The sequence below is a fragment of the Schistocerca cancellata genome, chromosome 1 (genome assembly GCF_023864275.1).
Source record: "Schistocerca cancellata isolate TAMUIC-IGC-003103 chromosome 1, iqSchCanc2.1, whole genome shotgun sequence".
Classification (NCBI taxonomy): domain Eukaryota; kingdom Metazoa; phylum Arthropoda; class Insecta; order Orthoptera; family Acrididae; genus Schistocerca; species Schistocerca cancellata.
Window position 1 is genome coordinate 954,646,624 of NC_064626.1, and position 23,360 is coordinate 954,669,983.

Sequence of the window (23,360 nt, forward strand, 5' to 3'; positions counted from 1 at the left end):
ACACTTACTATCAATTGTAGGATCATATGGGATATTAAGTGAAATTTGTGACTGGATTGAAGATCGGTAGGTAGGACACAAGAAGTTATCTTGGATGGAGAGTGATCAGCAGATGTAGAGGTAACTTCAGGTGTACGCCATGGAAGTGTGATGAGTCCCTTGCTATTCACATTATATATAAACAGGTTGACTGCCATGTAGCTGTCCGCAGCCAAAGCACAACCTCACACCTGATGCCATATGGCTGCCACAGCCACAGTAGTCTCACAGCCAACAGTGTGTACATGGCCTGGCCTTGCCTTGCCTTGTGGTGAAACACTTGTCACTAAGCATGCAGCAGTCTACGTGTTGCAACCTTGTGGATAATATTAAAAGTAACCTCAGCGTCTTTGCAGATGGTGCAGTTATCTGTAATGAAGTACAGTCTGAAAGAAATTGCACATATATTGTCAGAGCTTCATAACATTTCAAAGTGGTGCAGACTGGCAACGTGCTTCAAATGTTCAGAAATGTTTAACTATGCACAAACTGTTAAAAAATGTAGATCCTAAGATTATTACGTTAGTGAGTCACAACTTGATTCGTTAAACTCATGCAAATACATGGGGGTAACACTTTGTAAGGACATGAAATGGAACGATCACATAGGTTCAGTAATGGGTGAAGCAGGTACCAGACTTCAACTTACTGGTAGAATGCAATGAATCTACAAAGGAGATTGCTTACACATCACTCATGTGACCCATTCTAGAATATTGCTAAAGTGTGTGGTACCTATACCAAATAAGACCAGCAGGGGATATTGAATTTAAATAGAGAAGGGCAGCACTAATGATCACAGGTTTTTTTTGACCTGCAGGAAAGTGTTACAGAGATTTTGAAAGAATTGAACTGGCAGATTCATGAAGACAGACGTAAACTAGACTAAGAAAGTCTGCTTCAAAAGTTTCAGGAAATGGCTTTGAATGATGCCTCAAGGAATATACACCCCCCTCGCCCCCTCTCATATTGCTCTCAAAGAGATCAAGAGCCCAAGATCAGACTAAATAACATGACAAATGCAGAGACATTTAAACAGTCATTCTTCCCATATACCATTAATGAATGGAATTTTTGCAGAGTATGGATGTAGGTGTGACATACATTACGTCCTTGAGAGTATAGTTGTCACCTACAAAGTTTCCTGTTGCTACTGTTTTCATTGATCCACCTCATTTGGTAACCTTGACAACAGAATTATAGTCCTTCACATTTATTAAGTTGTCCACCTCATTACATGTACGAGGTGTGATCAGACCTTCAAAGCAATCACCCACGGTATAACACACTTGTGCCAGTGCCAATTTTGGATGCACTTGTGGAACTCACTTTTCATTTTGGTGTTCATGTCCTTAAGCCGTTCTGTTTTTATTTCATAAATGGTGGCAAAACATGCTTTCATAGTTCTCTTAAACATCAGGACTAGAAAGAAATGCAGGGGGCCATGTCCAGTGAATACAGTGGCTGAGGCAACATAATGGTTTTGTTTTTTTGCCAGAAAACCATGAACAGGCATTGATGTGTGAGTGGGAGCATTATCGTGATGCAAGTGGTTTTGCCATAATCCTGCTCATTGTCTTCACACTGCTTCATGCAAATAGTGCATAACTTGCAGGTAGTGTTCCTTATTGGCCATATGACCATAAGGCAGGAACTCGTGGTGCACTGTCCCATTGCAATCGAAGGAAACAGTGAGAATGACCTTCATGTGTGATTGAGCTTGTCAAATTATTATTATTATTATTATTATTATTATTATTATTATCCCCCCCACCCGTTGCTTCATGCGGTTTCCATTGGGACAGTTGGGCCTTGGTTTTGATATCATACCCATATACCAATATACTAATTTTTAGTCACCTGTCATAACCTTCTTTTACAAGTTTTGCATCATTGTAGACTTCATTCAGTGTTCCTGAGAGATGTCATTTTTGTCAAAATTCAACAGTTTTGGAACAATCTTTGCTGCTACACGTTTCATACCCAGAACATTAAAAAAAAAAAAAAAAAAAAAAAAAATTGCTTGGCATGAGCCAAAGGATATACCAATGTCATCAGTAACCTCTCTGATAGTAATTCAGGTGTTTTTCAGAACCATTTTCCATACTTCTCCCACATTATTGTCAGTAACTAATGTGGTAGGGCATCCATGGCGATCATTATCTTTGCCTTCTTGACCCTCTCTGAATTGCATATATCACTCATAAAGTCTTGTCTTACTCATAGTAGATTCGAGTCAACATTTTGAATGCAGTGCTGCACTTGATTCCATTTTCAAGCAAAATTTGATGCAGATTGTTTGATCCATTATTCTGGGTAGTAAAAATTTATCCAGAACTAGAAAGCGAATATAAACTTCTTGACTGTCAACAATAAACTAAATATTCAACTGATCAGGAAGATGTGTACCAACACGATAAAAGAAAAGTTTTGAAAATTGGATGTATAAAGCTTGAGAAACTAAAAGATTCCAGTGACTTCTTGATCGCACCTCATATGTCCTGAACATGCACTATCAACAACCATGATCATTTTTTTTCTTCTTGTTAGTTTCTTCTGAAATCTTCTCTTTGTTTAATTAATAAGCAGTAAATGCAGTGTCTTCCCTCTCATTTTCTTCAGTGATGTCTTCTATGTTTTCTTCAATGACCGGATCTTCTTTGATGTCTTCTAATGTGAAAAATACTATTTTGCTGTTGACTTTGTTCTTAAAACATTCTCTCAAGAGACCTACACCTGGGCTATTCTAACCATGCTCGTTCTGCATGTCCACATCTGATGTCAGATGTGAGACATCTCACCTTTCAATCTGCAGGGGCAACATCCTCCATAAGCTACATTTCTGAACCTACCTGGGTTGCAGAGGGCTACGTTACACTGGAGCAGCCAAACCACCACCCCATAGTTGCTGCCTGCTGCATACTGCTGGGTCACAGTGGGCTCAGCTGTGTATCTTCCATTGATGACAGTGGAGCATCTATTAGTTGGAGACAGCTACAGAGCCATCACCAGGTCTTGCCATCACATTCAGACAGATTCACCACATAAATCACCAGGCACCATACTGCAGCCACTGGTGTGCCCAACTGAGAATGAATGCTACAGACTTGTCATGAAAAATAATGATATTTTCCCTTTTTTCTTATTGTGTTTTCAAATGCTCTGGATGTAAAGTCATAACATTTTGCTTACTTTAGTTTGGCTTTTACTGTTCACGCTTTCTGTAAATATTGGTGATAATAGTGAGAAATACTTACTTAGTTTCTTTCACATAGTGATTTAATGATCCTGATACTGGTCGCAGAAAAACTCTGAGGTGATTTAAATCATTTTCTAATGTAGAATGGTACAAACAAGGTGGGGAGCCACTGACTACAATCCTGTGGAGGTGCAGTCTTATGATAAGATGTCAGGTGCCCTCAGTTGATCTTTGAATGTGCAACCCTTAAAGCATGGTCTTCTGGTGAGAATAGTTGCTTGAGGAGATGTCTTTTTCTTATGGCTCAGCTATCAATTTCCTTTTAAGAACTTAACATAAAGATTTCATAGCTGTTCAAGCTAAAATGCAGTAATAGTCCTCACTTCGATTTTTCTTGCTTTCAATTGGAGCCTTTTGTGCTCCTACACTCAGCTGACAAATGTTGTCTATTGAATGCAGATGGCCTACTACAATTAAATGGTTGCAGTTCATCATGCATGTCAGTTATCGAGACTTCCTGAATGAAGAAAATTAGTCATGACATGTTTTGCCCACTCACAGAGTAAGAGTTCCAAGCTGCCTTGCTGCCTTCACACCTCTGTTAAGCCAGAGCAGAAAATGTTGCAAATGTTTGACTATTTTCCACTTGTGATCTATTTTACAACTCTCGAACAACAATAATAAGTTTTGAGATTGCATAATCCAATATGTAACTGCAAGATAAAAGAACTTCAAATTAGAAAATGACAGTTGATAAACACAATCACAGAGTCCAATTCACCTGGGCATACGATGTCTGATGAAATTGGTGAGTGGCATATGGCCTGTAGCCAGCTGCCAGGGTCCGCTGTAGGGTGAGGAAACTAACGGGTGTTAACTTGGTTTTGACACAGTGTGGCAGTTTTTGTGTATCATCACCATCGACAAGTGCAATGAATACAACTCTCTCTCTCTCTCTCTCTCTCTCTCTCTCTCTCTCTCTTCCCCCCCCCCCCCCCCCCCCCCCCCCCATTGAGTTGATTTTGTAAATGACGCTGACAATATTATACACATGTATAATGCATTATTCAAACTACAACTTCTCCCGGATAATTATTTTGTTCAAATTGCACAAGAATTCCACCTGACGTAGTGTAATAATGTTGACCGTAAGCTGTGTTCATATCACTAAAATTACAGATCGTACATCAGAGCTTCATAATTTCTTTGTCTTTGATGGATTTAATTATTCTTAGCAAATTGATCATGAAAAGGAACCGCAGAATACCACCCACACACAACACTGACGTATGCTACCAGAAATATTTTTCTCCGTGATTCGTACGTAGTTTAATTTTGGCCACATACATCAGCAATGAAATCTTGTTCAACAATAAATACCATCAGCACTGTTAGAAAATGCAGTCTGGTTCGATTAATTTTTTTCTTTTATAAATAAAGTTCAGTACAAACGGTGCACATTTATTTCTTACACATTGGAATATTGAAAGTTTGCAGTTTCAAGTAATTTACATTTGCCTCTGTAATAAAAGTTAAGATGGCGGCCAACAAAAGATAGAGGATTTCTTTTTTAATTAAGATTTTCCTTTTCCCAATAAATCATTTAAATCATTTAAATTGATGCCACCAATAAAAAAATTATTAAATTGTTTTGAAAATTAGTTTAACACAAACCCATGCTATTTTCAACTAGAAGTACAGACGAAGTTGCTATATAATCGCAACTAACAATGGCTGCGCTTCTTGCAGCTATGATAAAACAATTAATACAAAATTATAATTAAAGAAGGAAGTGAATTTTCAATAATTAATCATAAATAGTTTTAACGCATTTGGCTCTATTTGTTTTTACCAGCAAATGAACATAAAAGTACAATAATTTTACATTAAATGTTTTTCAGACAAAAGGGTACAAAACAAAAGAAAAGAATGACATAGATTAACAAAGAATGTGAGACAAATATTGTCTCTGTTTTACATAATTATCATCTTTTTAAGAAATAATTATATAATTGAATGAATATTATCCACATGTTCATATTCCACTCATAATAATATATATATATTGTATACCTAAAAACAAAGATGATGTGACTTACCAAATGAAAGTGCTGGCAGGTCGACAGACACACAAACGAACACAAACATACACACAAAATTCATTGTGTGTCTGTCGACCTGCCAGCACTTTCATTTGGTAAGTCACATCATCTTTGTTTTTAGGTATATTTTTCCTACGTGGAATGTTTCCTTCTATTACAACTATATATATATTGTGGATGTTATAACAGCTGCGACCTGTGTGGTGGAATTGTTGTTGATATTTCTGATATTACACGTAGGTTAGAAAACGAAGGGAATCATTTTGAGCTCCATCAGACTATCTACATTCGCAGACAACTAAAGTCCGATTAAAAAAAAAGGGGGAGGGGGGGAGTGGAGTAGATTCAATCTTATGACTTCGTGGCCACATTGTGTGATGTTTACCACTAGACCATGAGCAGTTGCAGCCTTGTAGCCTCTCGAGGAAATTACAACACTTCCTCCAGACACTACTGCGTTCCATGATGTTGCCAGATTGTGTATATTGTCATACTTCGAATTCTGTGGGGTAATCGACTTCATTGGCCACCTTATGTGAACGACTCAGTCTTAGCCTCTGTGGCAGCCAGCCAGCGATAAATTTTTTTTGTCTAAAACTGTAACCCCCATCTACCTACACAAATGAAGTCAGCAGCTAGCAATAGGCACAGCGGGTCACAGGAGAAAACAAAAGCACGACAATGAGATTTGTGGACCCTGTTGCCACCAGGCAGGTGAGTAACCAATCCAATTTGCTAATGTAGCCACGTAGGTTGTACGTGAGGGATCGTATGATGGGCCATTGCTTTCTTCTTGACACCTGATCAGATGTTAGCACATTGCCAGTCCTTCAGGAAAAGAGAGCAACACCAACTAATCTTGCCCACCTCAAGGTAATCGACAATTCATCATAAAGAGAGAGTGAGATAGAAGTTTATCTCCAGTTTAGTAAAAAATGCCAATGGAAGTTTGTGCTAGTGGATGTAGTGGAACTCATATTGGGTGCAGATTTCATCAGCCACCAGCAGCTCCAGGTAGGCCTCAGTGCAGGGCAAATTAAGATGGATGGATAGGTCGTGAGAGGTTCATTGGTAGAGATGGCTGTGAGTGTAATGGGCTCAAGTCAGAATTCTGAGATACAAGATGAGAACCACAGTAGTGAGAGTTGAGCAAAAAGTGCTGTGCATAACACAGTCCACCATATTAACACTGTAGCAGGTCTACCTATATTGCAGCAGCCAAGAAGGTTAGTGTGTGGCTATTTTGGCATGGCAAAAGCAGAATTTGACAATATGCTGTATGCAGGGATTTTGCACAGGTCAGATAGCTTATGGACATCACCACTGCATCTTGTTATGAAGAAAGATGGCACTTGGAGGCCTTGGTGAGATCATCTCAGATTGAATATGTGCACAATTCTCGACTGGTATCCAGTGCTGAATGTTACAGATCTTACTGATGTGCTTCCAGGGGCCATGATTTTCAGTATCATTGATTGCAAAAAAAGGCTTATAATCTAATACCCAAATGCTGAAGACATCAGTACAAACCCCATTCAGTTTAATCAAATACTTACAAATGCCATTTGGGCTAAAAAACGCTGCACAGAGTTGCAGCATTTCGTAGATGACATACTGCAGGGACTAGACTGCTGTTTTGCATATCTTGATGATGTTTTGATAGTCATGGTAATCCACTGGTACATGAGGAACACCTCAAGAAGGTATTTTGAACAGATCAGCAAGTATTGCAGAGCTGTCAACAAGACAAAATGTAATCCATGACAGGAACAAGTAACATTTCTCAGTCACACTGTGTCTTTGGCTTCAGTGACTGGCATCCATCCTATGAAAGACAAGATTAATGTCATACAGGACATACCTTGCCTGATGGACTGTCATCAGCTAAGGAGGTTCCTAGCAGTCTTAAACTTCTGTCGCCGGCTCTTACCAGGCAGGCAAGATGCAAGCACCTATGATGGCAGCACTGGCAGGTAAAGATACCTAAGGACTTCAACCACTGCCATGGATGAAAGACTTGCAATGGTCTCTTGACCAGTGCAAAGCCAGTTCTTATAGCCATCCACTTCACGAGATGCCCCTAGCAATGGTGGTAGACATAAGCCACACACTGTCAGTTGGTGCAAAACCAATGGCAGCTGTTGGATTTTTTTCCTTGCACAAGCTCACAGAAGGGCAGGACAGATAAAGCACATATGACAATGAGCCGCTAGTCATTTATGAAGTGATAGTACATTTTGAGACTATGTGGAAGTCAAACCATTTACTGTATATATGAATCATGAATCAATAACTTCCACTTTTGGTAAAAACAAAGACAGCCGCTCCCTGAGACAATCCTAACAGCTGGAGTTAACCAGCCAGGATCATAAGATGCACATGTACCATATTTGCTTCAACAAGTACAGAGGCAAGTTGCGAAACTATGTCCAACTCTAACATTATGGCACAGGCACAATGATATTTTCATCCACAAAAACTTGTGAACACACTTGCACATTATGCCCGGAAAGATGCAGTATGCATCCTTTTGTAACCACCATACACTGGGCCTTGCAAAGTGTTAAGAGATGAGCATACCTTATGCATACAGTGTAATGGCAAGCAGCTGGCTGTATCAATAGAACGAGTGAAACTGGCTTATATCCTCACATTTGATGACGAGGTACCGTATTTACTCGAATTTAAGCCGCACCTGAAAAATGAGACTCGAAATTAAGGAAAAAAAAATTTCACGAATCTAAGCCGCACCTGAAATTTGAGACTCGAAATTCAAGGGGAGAGAAGTTTTAGGCCGCACCTCCAAAGCGAAACAAAGTTGGTCCATTGTAATATGAGACACAATTTAGGTCGAATGAATGACGATACAGCTACAGTAGTTTGGTTCGAGACGTAAGCTTAGCAGTTAAGCTTTACCAGGTAACCATTGCTATGCGTCAGGCGCTCCGTCCGTATTTATACGGGTACCCTTCGTTTTTCACGTGCTTTTTGAATTGATTGCTTATTTTTCTTTGATCTGATAAGTGCTGTTCTCTTTGTTATAGGTGTTTACGACACTCTGAGCTGAAAATGCATTACTGTACTGTGTCATGCATTGTTTGTCGCATTCTGATAATGAATGTTTACAACCTGTCGCCGCTCGCGGCATGGTTTGCTTTTGTGCGTGCTACTGCCGCTTATAATAAAATAAAAAGAGGAATTGTCTCAGTAGCGAAACAATGGCAAGAGACTGCTATTTGTTGTTATTTACCCTGCTGCTTTCTTTGTTAATGATCAACAAGAACCAAGTAATAAACTGCGTATGATAGAATATGTTCTGAACAAGAGTTTAGCGAAAATTTTTCTCCGTTTGAAAATCTTTGCAGACGCCTCTTTAGTACATTACTTTCTGCACAGAAATTAGAGTCATCTTAGATTCAAAAATCTAGTCAATTGCCGCGCTTCATTTCTGACTGTATCCCTATTAGGCATAAGAATAATACGAATATAAACATGATATGATATGTGTATACTTCGGCGTTTGCTGTTGTCTCACTCTAGTTTCGTAGTTTATTAGCCAGACTTAAATGAGATAGCAGCAAACACGAAAGAATACATGGCAAAATGTTTATATTCGTATTATTCTTATGGTGAAGACAATACTGCATGTGATTCACAAAAGTTCCCATTAGCAACCATCTCTTCTCACAGGTTGGAAAAAATTCAGAATGTAGAATTGGCCATACTGACAAACATCGCAAACAGTCTTGCCAGTCGGACTTTCGTAGTACATTGAAAAGCTGCTACATTCGAAGATGAACAATACGGAATTTGTATTTACTTCGTTGGATAATGTATGAAAATGCAGTGGTCGAAATTCGGGGCGGAGAAAAAAGCTCGTCTTCTGCCTTTTTTTTTTAATTTATTTACTGACGCAGAGGTTTTGGCGCCAGTATTTATCTTTGTGCCTGCAAAGCATGCCTGTGTAGCGCTACATATATTCAACGGCAGAAGTTAGTTGTGGCGGCACCTACCAACATATTTCAGAACTTCCGCTTACTTTGCACTCGATTCTAAGCCGCAGGCGGTTTTTTGGATTACAAAAACTGGAAAAAAAGTGCGGCTTAGATTCGAGTAAATACGGTAGTTCTAGGGAAGCAGACAAAACCGGCACCTGCTACACCAGTATATAAGGTGCAGATGAAGAGGAGCAAACAGGAGAAAGTGCAGCTACTGCTCCTCCAGACAAACCAACACTTGATGCCAGAGACTCCGTTAACTCATAGTGGGGCAGGGCAACAAATGCACTTCAAACATCCACACATTTTGGGAACTGCACTCTATCACAGGGGAGCTGTGTAGGAATTGTCATGGGAAAGGAAACTTGCAAAGTGATTTTTGTATGCTTTGGATCAGAGATCACATTTATGTTGTTTGTTCTTTGGAATAATTAATTGCTCTGTTTGCTACTTTCTTACAGCTGTAATATTTTTGAGAGAGAATAAAAAGTTATTGCAGAGAAGTAGTGTAATCACTTAATTCACTACGTTAAGCATCATACAAGAGCACTACACAAATAAAATGACCTTTCAGTCCAGTTATCACAAGGAGATCCCCGACATCTAGAAGTGCCGTTTCCAGCTTTCAACTGCTACATGCAAACAGCTGGAAGTGACAACAGTATCTGTCTATAGATCTGTGACAACACTGATGATGTGTTGCCATAGAGATGTTTACAAAATCACATTGTATGATTGGTTGAGGTAGGTGTGTGAAGCTGCCCTGTGGTCAACTGAAGAATGGGATACAACTCATTGGCTTTGATCAATTACATCATATTTAACTCATAGATGATAATTTGTTTACTTCTGAGCCATAGATATTAAATCAGTTATCTTGGAAAATGAGGCATGAAAATCACAAATTTAAATTAATGAATGCAGTACTAAAAGAAAGAAATTGTGTTCATGTTTCACTATTGGTTACCATTTCAAAGAATTTGTGTACACATTTTAATTTATTTGTCATAATTTTCTCTGATACTGAGTGTATGAAGTCTTTAAGATAATCCTTTATAAATTTTAAGTTTCATTCTTAGTAATTTTTAAATATTTGGGTGGAGTTATTATTCACTCTAGGCAATTTTAAGATATTGTTATTCATTTTTAAGTATGGGTATATTCATGCAAGTGAGTAAGGATGGCATGGCTGATGATGATATGGGTGTAGATATTTTATTTACAATTAGTTTTTTACAAATATTAGGATTAATTGCTGAATATGTTTGTTGCCATGAGTGTGCCCAAAATACACAATTGTCGAGAGTGACCCCGTGCCACACTAATGATTTATATGTTTGGAGTTGTAGCAAGGACAGGTTGTGGTGTTCCATTAGAAGAAGAATATATTTTGAAAAATCTAAACTGGCTTTGAGAGACGTTATGAAGATTACTTATTCTTGCTGTTTGAGGTATCCTGTGTTTGCATAATGTCAAGTGAGGGATCATACATAATCAATTGGTACTCATTTTGTCAAGAAGTTGGTGGGTAGTATTTAAAGTGTAGAGGTCATTGTAGAAATTGAGGAAGCTGCTTTAAGGGAAACCAAGCCTGTGATGGGGTTATGGGTTTCAGGGAGGGGCTGTTATTTTAGGGACAGAAAGTTCTGAAATTGCATTCACGTTGGTTCATAATTAAACAAAGAAAGTGTTGGTCAAATTAAATGAGGAGCATGTTGCTGAGGGGCTCTATCACTATGTCTGATAGGTATCCATTGTATAGAGATTGGAGCAAGAGGGCTTTCTTATTTACTTGTTAACCATAGCATCGAATTCAGAAATTCTCATATTGAGGCATGCACCAACACTATAAGGGGTACTGGGGGCCATGACATCTGTTGCAGGGAGAGAAAAATGGGGCATTTCCACATTACAGAGGCATTTGGCTAAATATTCTTGGAGGTTCGTGCATTTGCCAAAATATCTTTGCACAAAGCATACAACTAATACCAGTGTCATAACACAGCAAAAGATCTACATCTACATGACTACTCTGCAATTCACATTTAAGTGCATGGCAGAGGGTTCATCGAACCACAATCATACTATCTCTCTACCATTCCACTCACGAACAGCGTGTGGGAAAAACGAACACCTAAACCTTTCTGTTCGAGCTGTGATTTCTCTTATTTTATTTTGATGATCATTCCTACCTATGTAGGTTGGGCTCAACAAAATATTTTCGCATTCGGAAGAGAAAGTTGGTGACTGAAATTTCGTAGATGTCGCCGCAACGAAAAACGTCTTTGCTTTAATGACTTCCATCCCAACTCACGTATCATATCTCTCACACTCTCTCCCCTATTACGTGATAATACAAAACGAGCTGCCCTTTTTTGCACCCTTTCGATGTCCTCCGTCAATCCCACCTGGTAAGGATCCCACACCACGCAGCAATATTCTAACAGAGGACGAACGAGTGTAGTGTAAGCTGTCTCTTTAGTGGACTTGTTGCATCCTCGCCTTCCCCACAATATTGTCTATATGGTCTTTCCAACTGAAGTTGTTCGTAATTTTAACACCCAGGTACTTAGTTGAATTGACAGCATTGAGAATTGTACTATTTATCAAGTAATCGAATTCCAACAGATTTCTTTTGGAACTCATGTGGATCACCTCACACTTGTCGTTATTTAGCGTCAACTGCCACCTGCCACACCATACAGCAATCTTTTCTAAATCGCTTTGCAACTGATACTGGTCTTCGGTTGACCTTACTAGACGGTAAATTACAGCATCATCTGCGAACAACCTAAGAGAACTGCTCAGATTGTCACCCAGGTCAGATCTGACAGAGATCCCAAGAAAATTCTGATCCTATGTAAAATTGCTAAGCAGGTCTAAGGTTTCCATCCAGTCACTCATAGACCAGTCTGGTGTGGCAGTTGAAGATACCAAAATGAAGTCCGAAGTTTTAAATTCGCACTTCAGAAATGATTCACAAAGGAGAATAATACAAACATACCACTGTTTGATCACTGAACAGACTTCTGTATGGAAGACATAGTAGTAATAAGCATCCCTGGTACATGGAAACAAGTGAAAGAGTTGAAAACAAAAAAGTTTCTGTGTCCGAATGGAATCCCAAGTCAGTTTTACAAAGAGTACTCTATTGCATTGGCCCCTTACTTAGCTTGCATTTATTGTGAATCTCCCATCCAGTACAAGGTCCCAAGCAAACACAAAAAAGATCAGGTGTCTCCTGTATAAATGAAGGATAAAAGAATGGATCCACAAAATTACAGACCAGACCCTGACATTGGTGTGCTACAGGATCCTGGAACATATTATCAGTTCGAATATAATAAATTTTCCTGAGTCCAAGAAGCTTATGTCCACAAATTACCATGGATTTAAAAAGCACCGCATGTGTGAAACTTGGTTTGCCCTTTTCTCACATGATATACTGCAAACTATGGACGAAGGGCAACAGGCAGATTCTATGTTTCTAGATTTCTGGAAAGCATTTGATACTGTGTCCCATTGGAGACTCTTAACAAAGGTACAAGCATGTGGAATTGGTTCCCATTTATGTGAGTAGCTCAAAGACTTCTTCAGTACTAGAACCCAGTACGTTTTCCTCGATGGTGACTGGTCAACAGAGACAAAGGTATTGCCAGGAGTGCCACAGGGAAGTTTGATAGGACCGCTGTTATTTTCTATACACATAAATCAACTGGTGGACATTATTAGCAGCAATCTGCAGTTGTTTGCTGATGATGCTGTGGTGTACAAGAAGGTGTCAAAGTTCAGTGACTGTAGGAGAATACAAGATGACTTTGACAAAATGTCTAGTTGGAATGGCAGCTTGCTCTAAATGTAGAAAAATGTAAGTTAATATGGACAAGAAGGAAAAACAGATCCATAATGTTCAGATACAGCATCAGTAATGTCCCACTTGAAACAGTCATTTTGTTTCAATATCTGGGATAACAGTGTAAAGAGGTATGAAATGGAATGAGCATGTGAGGATTGTGGTGCGGAAGGCGAACAGTCAACTTCGGCTTCATGGAGAATTTTGGGAAAGTTTGATTCATCTGTAGAGAAGACTACATAGAAGATGTTAGTACAACCTGTTCCTGAGTGTTTGGTTTCTGCACCAGGTCAGATTAAAGGAAGACTTCGAAGCACTTCAGACGTAGACTGCTAGTTTTCTTTATGAGTAGGTTCAAACAACATTCACGTTTTATGGAGATGCTTCAGGAACTCAAATGGGTATCTCTGGAGAAAAGCCAACATACTTTTTGAGGAACACTATTGAGAAAATTTAGAGAACTGGCATTTGAAGCTGACTGCAGAATGATTCTGTTGCCATCAATGTATATTTCATGGAAGGACCATGAAAATAAGAGAAATTTGGGCTCATACAGAGGCATACAGACAGTCATTTTTCACTTGCTCTATTTCCAAGTCATACAGAAAATGAAATGACTAGTAGTAGTATAGGGACCAGTCTGCCCTGTACCATATGGTGGTTTGCAGGGTATGTAAGTAGACATAGCCAATACATGTTGCCCATTTAAGTCTTTTCTTAAGCATGTTGCAGAGATGTATAGACCAAAAGCTAAATTGATCTCAGGGAGGGGGGGATGGGAGGTTTAATGTTAATTAGGGAAAGGGTTGGGAGCTGATATTCCTAGGGTATTAATTTGAGATATTTTTATTTTTGATTTTGTTTTAGTTTCTTGTGTTGGGTAATGTTTGATGTGTGTGTTTGGGTTTTGTTATTTTGATTTTGTTGCTTTCTTGTAAATCCAGGTAAGAAGGAAGTGGAATAGTCGATGTTGCATGTTGTGGTTTGGTATACTATTTACATTTTTTTTAAATTTTTATTTTTATTTAGTTTCTTTGTGATTTTGTGTGTGTATGTTTTTGTGTATGTATTTATTTTCATATGTTTGTGCAGTTATTTCTGTTTGTGTGCCTGTAATTATGTGATTTCTTGACGTCGTTCAAGGCCAATGTTTCTCAAGGCCAGCGTAGGTGTTTTCTGGAGGAGTGTATGGTGAGTTTTATATATATATATATATATATATATATATATATATATATATATATATATATATATATATATATATGTGTATGTATATGCGGATGGATATGTGTGTGTGTGCGCGAGTGTATACCTGTCCTTTTTTCCCCCTAAGATAAGTCTTTCCGCTCCCGGGATTGGAATGACTCCTTACCCTCTCCCTTAAAACCCATATCCTTTTGTCTTCCCTTCTCCTTCCCTCTTTCCTGACGAGGCAACCGTTGGTTGCGAAAGCTAGATTTTTGTGTGTATGTTTGTGTGTCTATCGACCTGCCAGCGCTTTTGTTTGGTAAGTCTCATCATCTTTCTTTTTAATTTTATATATATAATAGAGGGAAACATTCCACGTGGGAAAAATATATTTAAAAAGAAAGATGATGAGACTTACCCAACAAAAGCGCTGGCAGGTCGACAGACACACAAATAAACACAAACATACACACAAAACTCTAGCTTTCGCAACCAATGGTTGCCTCGTCAGGAAAGAGGGAAGGAGAAGGAAAGACAAAAGGATTGGGTTTTAAGGGAGAGGGTAAGGAGTCATTCCAATCCCGGGAGCGGAAAGACTTACCTTAGGGGGAAAAAAGGACAGGTTTACACTCTCACACACACACATATGTGTGGATGGATATGTGTGTGTGTGAGAGTGTAAACCTGTCCTTTTTTCCCCCTAAGGTAAGTCTTTCCGCTCCCGGGATTGGAATGACTCCTTACCCTCTCCCTTAAAACCCAATCCTTTTGTCTTTCCTTCTCCTTCCCTCTTTCCTGACGAGGCAACCATTGGTTGCGAAAGCTAGAGTTTTGTGTGTATGTTTGTGTTTATTTGTGTGTCTGTCGACCTGCCAGCGCTTTTGTTGGGTAAGTCTCATCATCTTTCTTTTTAAATATAATTTTATATATATATATATATATATATATATATATGAATATAATAGAGGGAAACGTTCCACGTGGGAAAAATATATTTAAAAAGAAAGATAATGAGACTTACCAAACAAAAGCGCTGGCAGGTCGATAGACACACAGACAAACACAAACATACACACAAAATCTAGCTTTCGCAACCAATGGTTGCCTCGTCAGGAAAGAGGGAAGGAGAGGGAAAGACAAAAGGATTTGGGTTTTAAGGGAGAGGGTAAGGAGTCATTCCAATCCCGGGAGCGGAAAGACTTACCTTAGGGGGAAAAAAGGAGGGAAAAAAGGACAGGTATACACTCGCACACACACACCTGCTTGTGTCTGTGTATATGAGGATGGATATGTGTGTGTGTGCGAGTGTATACCTGTCCTTTTTTCCCTCCTTTTTTCCCCCTAAGGTAAGTCTTTCCGCTCCCGGGATTGGAATGACTCCTTACCCTCTCCCTTAAAACCCAAATCCTTTTGTCTTTCCCTCTCCTTCCCTCTTTCCTGACGAGGCAACCATTGGTTGCGAAAGCTAGATTTTGTGTGTATGTTTGTGTTTGTCTGTGTGTCTATCGACCTGCCAGCGCTTTTGTTTGGTAAGTCTCATCATCTTTCTTTTTAAATATATATATATATATATATATATATATATATAATAGAGGGAAACATTCCACGTGTCTTTCCTTCTCCTTCCCTCTTTCCTGACGAGGCAACCGTTGGTTGCGAAAGCTAGAATTATATATATATATATATATATATATATATATATATATATATATATATATATATATATATATATATATATATATATATATATATATATATATATATATATATATATAATTTTTTTTTGTCGTTATTGGGTTTTGTTGGTGTTTAATGTTTTGGGTAACAGTGGTATTTTCCACTATTTGGTTGACATACATAGGCTAACTGTATAACAGGATACGTATGTTAGAGTTGTTGTTTCATCCACTTTGGGTAAGACTGGTATCCTGTTATTCGTTTGAGATATACAGGTCAACTGAAGAACAGGATACAAATGGTTGGTCAGTTGGTGTTTCCACCATGAGTAAAGACTAGAATACTTATGTCAGTTTTGTAATTCTTTATATCATGGGTGATACCTAGCATCCTGTTTTTCAGTTGATCTATATTACAGGGTACCAACATTAGGTATGTTGTTCTGTTTGGCACTGGCAATACCAATGCTTGGGTGGTCACTTTTTCCTTCATGGTTAACACTGGTATCCTCGACCTCAGTTGGAGAACAGGATGCCAGCATGTGGTACATCTTATTTTTCATGTTGTGTGATTAATTTTCCTACTATTTTTGTTAGTATTGTCTTTTGTAGCAATGTTTGTAGATCTGTTTTTAGGACATAATCATCCAAAACCCCTAATTATTGCATCTGACTTATTAATTTCATTTATTTTACTGACTTTGATAAACTGGGTCTTCTTATTGTTTTTCATCTAATAAGATTCTTATACAATTATGGGTTTATGTGATGTGCTTGTATGATCTCTAATCTCTGTTCTACATTCTTTTGTTTGCATTTTCATTAGATTAAAAGATAATTTTATGAGCATGGGTTTTCATGATGTATGTCTACAATCTCTGTTCTCTGTGCTATAGTTCTGAACATTTGTTCATGCTTTCAAATGTTTGTCGTGTATCATCTGCGGCTTATGTATGACAGCATTAGTCAAAGCATTGCCACAGAGATATTTACAAAATCGCATTACATGAGTTGCTGAGGTAGGTACTGGAATGTTTCCTTGGTCTTTATCTCCATAATGGGAGTGTTAGGAATAGGCCATTGAAAGATTCCAGTAGTCGATCCATAACTTTCATATCTTGCTATGTTTCATACTTCTCTTATTTTTTTCCCTCATGGTCACGATTCAATACCAATGATGAAAGGGTCCTGCTATTCAGTACCCTTGAACCATGACATAGCTTCTCCCGTGTGGACTTCGATCCATTGCATCTAAGATGCTGAAAGGGCCTTTTCTTGTCCAAGTGGGATAACACACTCTGAGAAGTTGTATTTCCTGTAATGTACAACTCTAACTTATCTTAATGAATTGACTACACATGTGTTACATTCCAGATAGATGTTGTCATGCATCCATCTCACATGAGACTCAGAACAACAGTACAATAAAAAACAGAACATCAATGCCATGATGATTTCTTTGGTGTCATGGAGTTCATGTGCACTCCATGCCTTTCCCTTGTGGCTCCACGGAGGAAATGATTCCACCCAGCAGGCAAGAGTGCTAGTCCGTGGCCCACATCGCCGACAGCATGGGATTGGTACAATTCCTATTGCTAACCCACGAATACCTTTCTCAGCCAATGGATATCAAGGACATGAAACATCTCATTCTACAAATGATACATTACACCTCATGTTACCCCACTGAGGTGAAAGACATCATGCTCATAAACATAGTTCTAAAAGTTTAATGCATTTACAATAAACCTCAATTTTCAAACAGTTGTGTAATGTTATAACTTCAAAAAGTGTTAAGGTTTTTGCAGTTCTTTTTCCTCTGGGCTTCACATAACATTTCACTCAACTCAACTCATATATCCCCAGTTGCTTCTTGTAATAACTTTAGCCAACCGAGCTATGTTCAGATCCTGTCCCTAAGGAACTCATATAAAATTATCTTTTTCATTGCATTCTTTGTTTAACACAGTATAATTTCCCTGCTGATCCATCATTCAGATATTTTAATTTTGTAATTACACTTTAGAAATCTCTTTTTGTCCTTATTACCCACACTAGATGATCTCTAATTCTCTTATCTATGGGTATTCTGACATTCCCCATAGAATGGTCTTGTCACAACTTCAACACAGACTCCAAAAAATGGCCTCAAAGAGCCCCTATTGTAGCACATTGTCAGTCATCAGTGTCTCGTGTTCATTTGTCTGTTGTCTAACTTTAAATGAGTAGCCCAGATGCAAAAGCCGCTAAATGCATTTTTTGTCAATTTTGAGTTGAGCACACTGCACTATAGTTTTTTTCAGCACCCACGAGATGGAATATGTTTCAGGATGCAAAACACAATATAAATCATTGAAAATGGCTGTAGGAAATCATGTTGGGCTGCAAAAGCTGCTAACTACACATTGTCTGTGCCAGCAAAGCCCGCTAAATGTCAGACATTTGCAAAATCCACCAAGTTCAACAGGCATGGTATTGCCATGCCATGTCCAGATGCAAAACACACCAACTGACACCAGACTTACCAATATAGACATTCAAAGCTACCTTTCAGTTTGTTATGATTAGAAAGGATATTTTTCTTATTCGGAGTTTGGTTGGCTGCGATGTAGCAAATGTGTATGCAACAGTGAAGCTCTCGCTACTGATGCTTTGTTGTAATGTATGCCGGTAATCAAAGTTCAGCTGATAAGGAGTGTGTGTGCTGATTTATTTGTATGAGTTTTTTGAAGAGAAATGGTTTAAATGCCGAAGATAGTACAGACAAAGTGAAAGTAATTGAAATACTAGGAATTCTGCAAAAATTTGAACCCATAGTAGTAACTGAAAATAACCAGAATGAGACTGAGGGCAACAGTCCCTCCTGGAAAAGTAGGCGGAGTTCTGATCAGTGGAAAATAAATGTTTCCCAAACAGAAAGGTAATAGCATCAAAAGTATTAATAAACCCCATATTATGAAATGAAAACTGTGTTCACACTGAGTGTTATGGCATAAATGTAAGGCTTAGTGAAAGAGACTGTAAATGTAAGGCTTAGTGAAAAAGACTGGTAACTGGCATTTCCAGATTCAAAAAGTCAAAAAAGCATTTTCGTGACAAGCAAAAACAAGAAGATTTGTCTAGTCCATGGCAAGCCCTTCTATAATTTTGAAGAGGTGAAGAGCATCCTGAAGAGGGGAAAAAATTTCAGTAAAGGAAATGGCCCAACACCAGTCTCAGAAATGTCAAAAAGCTTTTGGAGGTCCATTTTAGTGAAGACTGGGTGACCCATGACAAACTCAAATTTTACACCAAGGAGTTAGATGAGCAGGAAGGCACTCCTAAGAGATGTCCTGCTGCTGTTGACCCTCAGAACAAAGAAGACACCAGAAGCAAGTTTGAGTTGATAGAAAGTGTCAAGGTCGATCACCTAAAAGCAATTTTCAGCTAGTTTTATTTTCTGGAATTTTTTGTCACAGTTTTAACTAAGGTGCAACTTTTCACCTATTTTATTATTTTCTAAAATTTTATCAACATTTTACTAAGGTGCAATTTGGAACTTATTTTATGTTCAACAATATCTTGTGATGTCAAAAGCACAATGGTGTATTTTTTAACAGTTGCATACCAATGCCATATGTTGCACTGGCCAACGCCAATGGGAGGGGTCAGCGACTGACCCCACAACCATCACACCTTCTATATCTAGGATAAATCACATTACTTATGTATTTCCATAATTTTGGCAGATTAGAAGATTAAAATGTTGATTATTATTACTGGGAAAGGGTTTCTGGGACATTTTTAGTAAAAAAAGTAGTTTTTTTACATTTATTTGTATTAATTTCATAATTACAAGAATTACTCAGATTCACATTCAGAACACTTTACAGTACGAACTACTACTTCTTTCTTGGTGTGTGCAGAGCAGATATATTTCCTGCAAGAAGTGCAAGATTTCATGTACTTACGGTCTTTGCTTCTGGCGCATAAGTAACAGCGTCCTTTCTTTGGCAGATTATGCACAGCTGCACATGTTACTTTCCATGGCGGCTCCGTAACGTTGTTTTCTCTGCTCACAGCTCCTTGATTTTGATTACACTCATACCCAAAAGTTGATAACACTATAGTGTATTTTGAGTGTAGGCCTACAGCATTTTGAGTACGTCTTTTCATGTTGTGGTCACAAAGTTCACGAGCAAGATCTTTCAGGTACTTCTTTCTTCCAGAACTCTTTGTCAGGTAATTCTTTGCCCATTTCTTGCGTGTATCTTGAAATACAACATATGAATTGTATGCTGCAATGTCAATCAAGTTGAAAAACACTACCATAGGCCATCGACGCATTGCTCGACGGCAGCTGTACGTACTTACACACTTATCGAATGTATCCACCCCTGACTTTGTTCTATTATAGAATAGGATGATGTCTGGCTTCTCTTCCGTCACATTCATATCATGATCTTGAGATGACAATACTGTGACAACCTTTCCTTTCTTAGGCACATAACTGACTAAAGTGGCATCATCACTAAAGGCAAATCGGATTGTTCCCGGTGTAGCTTTTTTTAGAGAAACAGGACGGAGTTCTGTAGGAACATGGTGTTTGTCACTTCGATTAGTACCAACTGTAGTTATTTTCTGTTTCAAAAGATCAGATGCGAGTGGAGCGGTAGTGAACTTTCTGTCCATGTTAACATTTCTTCCAGATTGTTTCAAGTCAGACATTTCATTCAATCTTCTAACTATTTCAGGGCCACTGTTATGGTTCTTCTCATTAGCATGCTTTCCAGCATCTGTCTTCTAGCTGCTCGAGTTAGAGCATCATCAAAACTCAAGCACTTCAGTAAGAGCCTCAGTCTATGCTCTGAAAATGAAGCTCGGTACATCGAAAAGTTTTCTTTACTAAATATATCAAGTAAACTGTCCTTGTTCTGTCTATGGACTCCATAGTTCAGTAGAATTCCAATTGCTGACACAATTTCTTCCCTTTAAAATGCTTTCGAATTTTTTTATGAAAATATCTTCAGATGATTCCCTAAGATTTCCAAGCTTTTGATTGGTACACATCAAAATGTTATCCAGGATGTTATCACCGAAGTACATGAGAAAAGCTTTACCTGGTGTATCAGGTTTTATCCCTGGCTTAGTTCCTTTCGGGGTTCTCATTACGTTAGCAACAGACCTCCTGCTCTGATTTACGTAAGGGCTTCTCTTCCATATCATACTTGATGGGGCCACCATGTCTTTTTCAAGTTGATCAATTTGTGCTTTCAGCCTGGGTCGTCTTCTTGTTGGTTGAATATCTATAAAATATGAAAACAGAACCGAACACTAGCAAACTGAGCACTCTACCGAGACACACATCCTAATATACTCCAAAATATCTGCAAAAAATAATAAAAATCAATACTTACCCTGCTCACTTTCATCCAACTTGCTGCTGTCAGAAACTACTTGATCTGGAATTTCCATGAATACACCTTTAGTTTCACTGCTTGAGCTTTCAGATAGTTCACCACTAAATTCATAGTCTGAACTCTCAAGCAAATTTCTAATTTCGTCATCTGTCAATTTCATCTTCTTGTACATTCTGTCAAATGCCACAAAGATATTACCTTCCACTCACCACACTGTTTACCGGTTGACTGCGAGGGGTGATTGTTGACCAGCTACACCATCAGTTATAACAATCGCTATAACTCAACAATGAGTGTAAACCAAAAGCTGTTCTTATTGTAGATTGTAGCAATTATAATTACGATAAATGTCATGTCTTTATTAAATAAACTAATGAACACGACAGGAGTTTTAGCCTAAAAACTTCGTTGGGGTCAATTACTGACTCCCCCCCCCCCCCCCCCCCCATTGGTACCCCCCATTGGTATGCAACTGTAAAAAAACCCTAATGTTGAACATTCTTTTCTGTTCTCTTTTTGATGTTAAATATGTCAGTTTTTCCTGGTAAAATGTCACCTTTGTATTTTTGTGTGCCAGTTTTGTAGAATTTTCAGACTTCTCTTTGCAATAAACATATTCTGTTTATATTCACAATAATTAAATTCCATCCTTCTGTCATTCCTAACATATCACTAAATAGCAGGTTTTGCAACTGAATGTTTGTTTCATAATTGGATTGATACATTTGCAAAAACTGCTAACTGCATAAATTGTGTGCAAAAACTGCTAAGTCAGTATTTCACTTAAGACTTTAATATATAAAACTTAATTGCAGATTTCAGTCATTAACACAGAGTAATTAATTATTTTTTTTACTTATTTTTTAAAAATAAATGAAGTCTTTACTTTTAATAGTTTGGATAGATTGAGTTTTTCATGATTGTCTCAGTTTCACGTATCATGCACTTGGCAGATTTTGCATCATGGACACTCAAATATTACTACACTGATACCGCCCATAGAAAATTTTTGTAAACTGACTATTGTCTATTAGATTTTATTAGCAAATGTTTACAAAATATCTCCCTTATAAAATCTTATAACGAAATTCATTATTGACATTTATTCATGTGTCTATATTGCCTTTTTTTGTTGACTTTCTACAATTGGTTGTGTTTGTCTGTTGCATTGCCAACACACTGTCAGCAGTATTTCATAATGTTAGCAAACTGAACAGCTGATTGGTAACTACTGAGGTACTTAGCACACTTCTTCTCATATATTTCATGTTACCTAAGTATGCTTAAGTTATTGCAGATATGTATAAAAAAATACAGTATACCTGCAAAATATATGAAATATAGATTTGAAATGAGTCACAAATTTTAATCAGCATAAATGTCACTCAAATGTATATGAGGTATCATTCTATGAGTGATTTTGTGTACTCTTGTACAGTGCATACATACTCTAGTCCGAGTTAGGTGTTTCATAAACCTAATTGTAGGATAGTATAGTTAGAGATAATATCTTTCAAAAGATTATAGGACACAAAAAGAGCAAATAAACTTATCTGGAAAACAAAAGCATAAATAAATAAATAGTTTAACTTGGGGCCTGACAGATGCCACTCTTCTGAACTTGCTTCAAATGCAGGGTCACCTGAGGGCTTAAATCATCTTGTTATCATATCAATGTTATATAAACCTTTATCTTGGCTTGTTGTGGGCTCTACAAGATACCTCATTTTTTGATGTGGTATACTACAATCTCTTAGGGTCCACAATCCGTAGGGAAAAATTTACTAGTTTCTTTCTTTATGTGGGAACTCTGGTGATGATCTTGAACGATCACTAACTCTCCAATATTGAATATTGGGGTCTGTGCTTCCCTATTAAAATGGCATACCCTCATATCTGCATGTCT

At 38.0% G+C, this 23,360-nt stretch overlaps 1 protein-coding gene across 1 annotated transcript; it reads right to left on the reverse strand.

The window, feature by feature from the left end:
* Positions 1 to 20,972: 20,972 nt before the first annotated feature.
* On the reverse strand, positions 20,973 to 21,626 carry LOC126088304 (uncharacterized). The gene is made up of 2 exons (XM_049906438.1): positions 21,452 to 21,626; positions 20,973 to 21,340 (listed from the first exon to the last, which is right to left on the reverse strand). Exons 1-2 carry the CDS (start codon positions 21,624 to 21,626, stop codon positions 20,973 to 20,975), a joined length of 543 nt encoding a protein of 180 aa, XP_049762395.1.
* Positions 21,627 to 23,360: the final 1,734 nt, after the last annotated feature.

Bases quoted from the DNA above. Each gene is read 5' to 3' on its own strand.
- LOC126088304 (XM_049906438.1), bottom strand. From the start codon at position 21,626: ATGTACAAGAAGATGAAATTGACAGATGACGAAATTAGAAATTTGCTT. The intron at 21,341-21,451 runs GTAAGTATTGAT...CATATTTTATAG, and splicing joins GTTGGATGAAAGTGAGCAGG to ATATTCAACCAACAAGAAGA.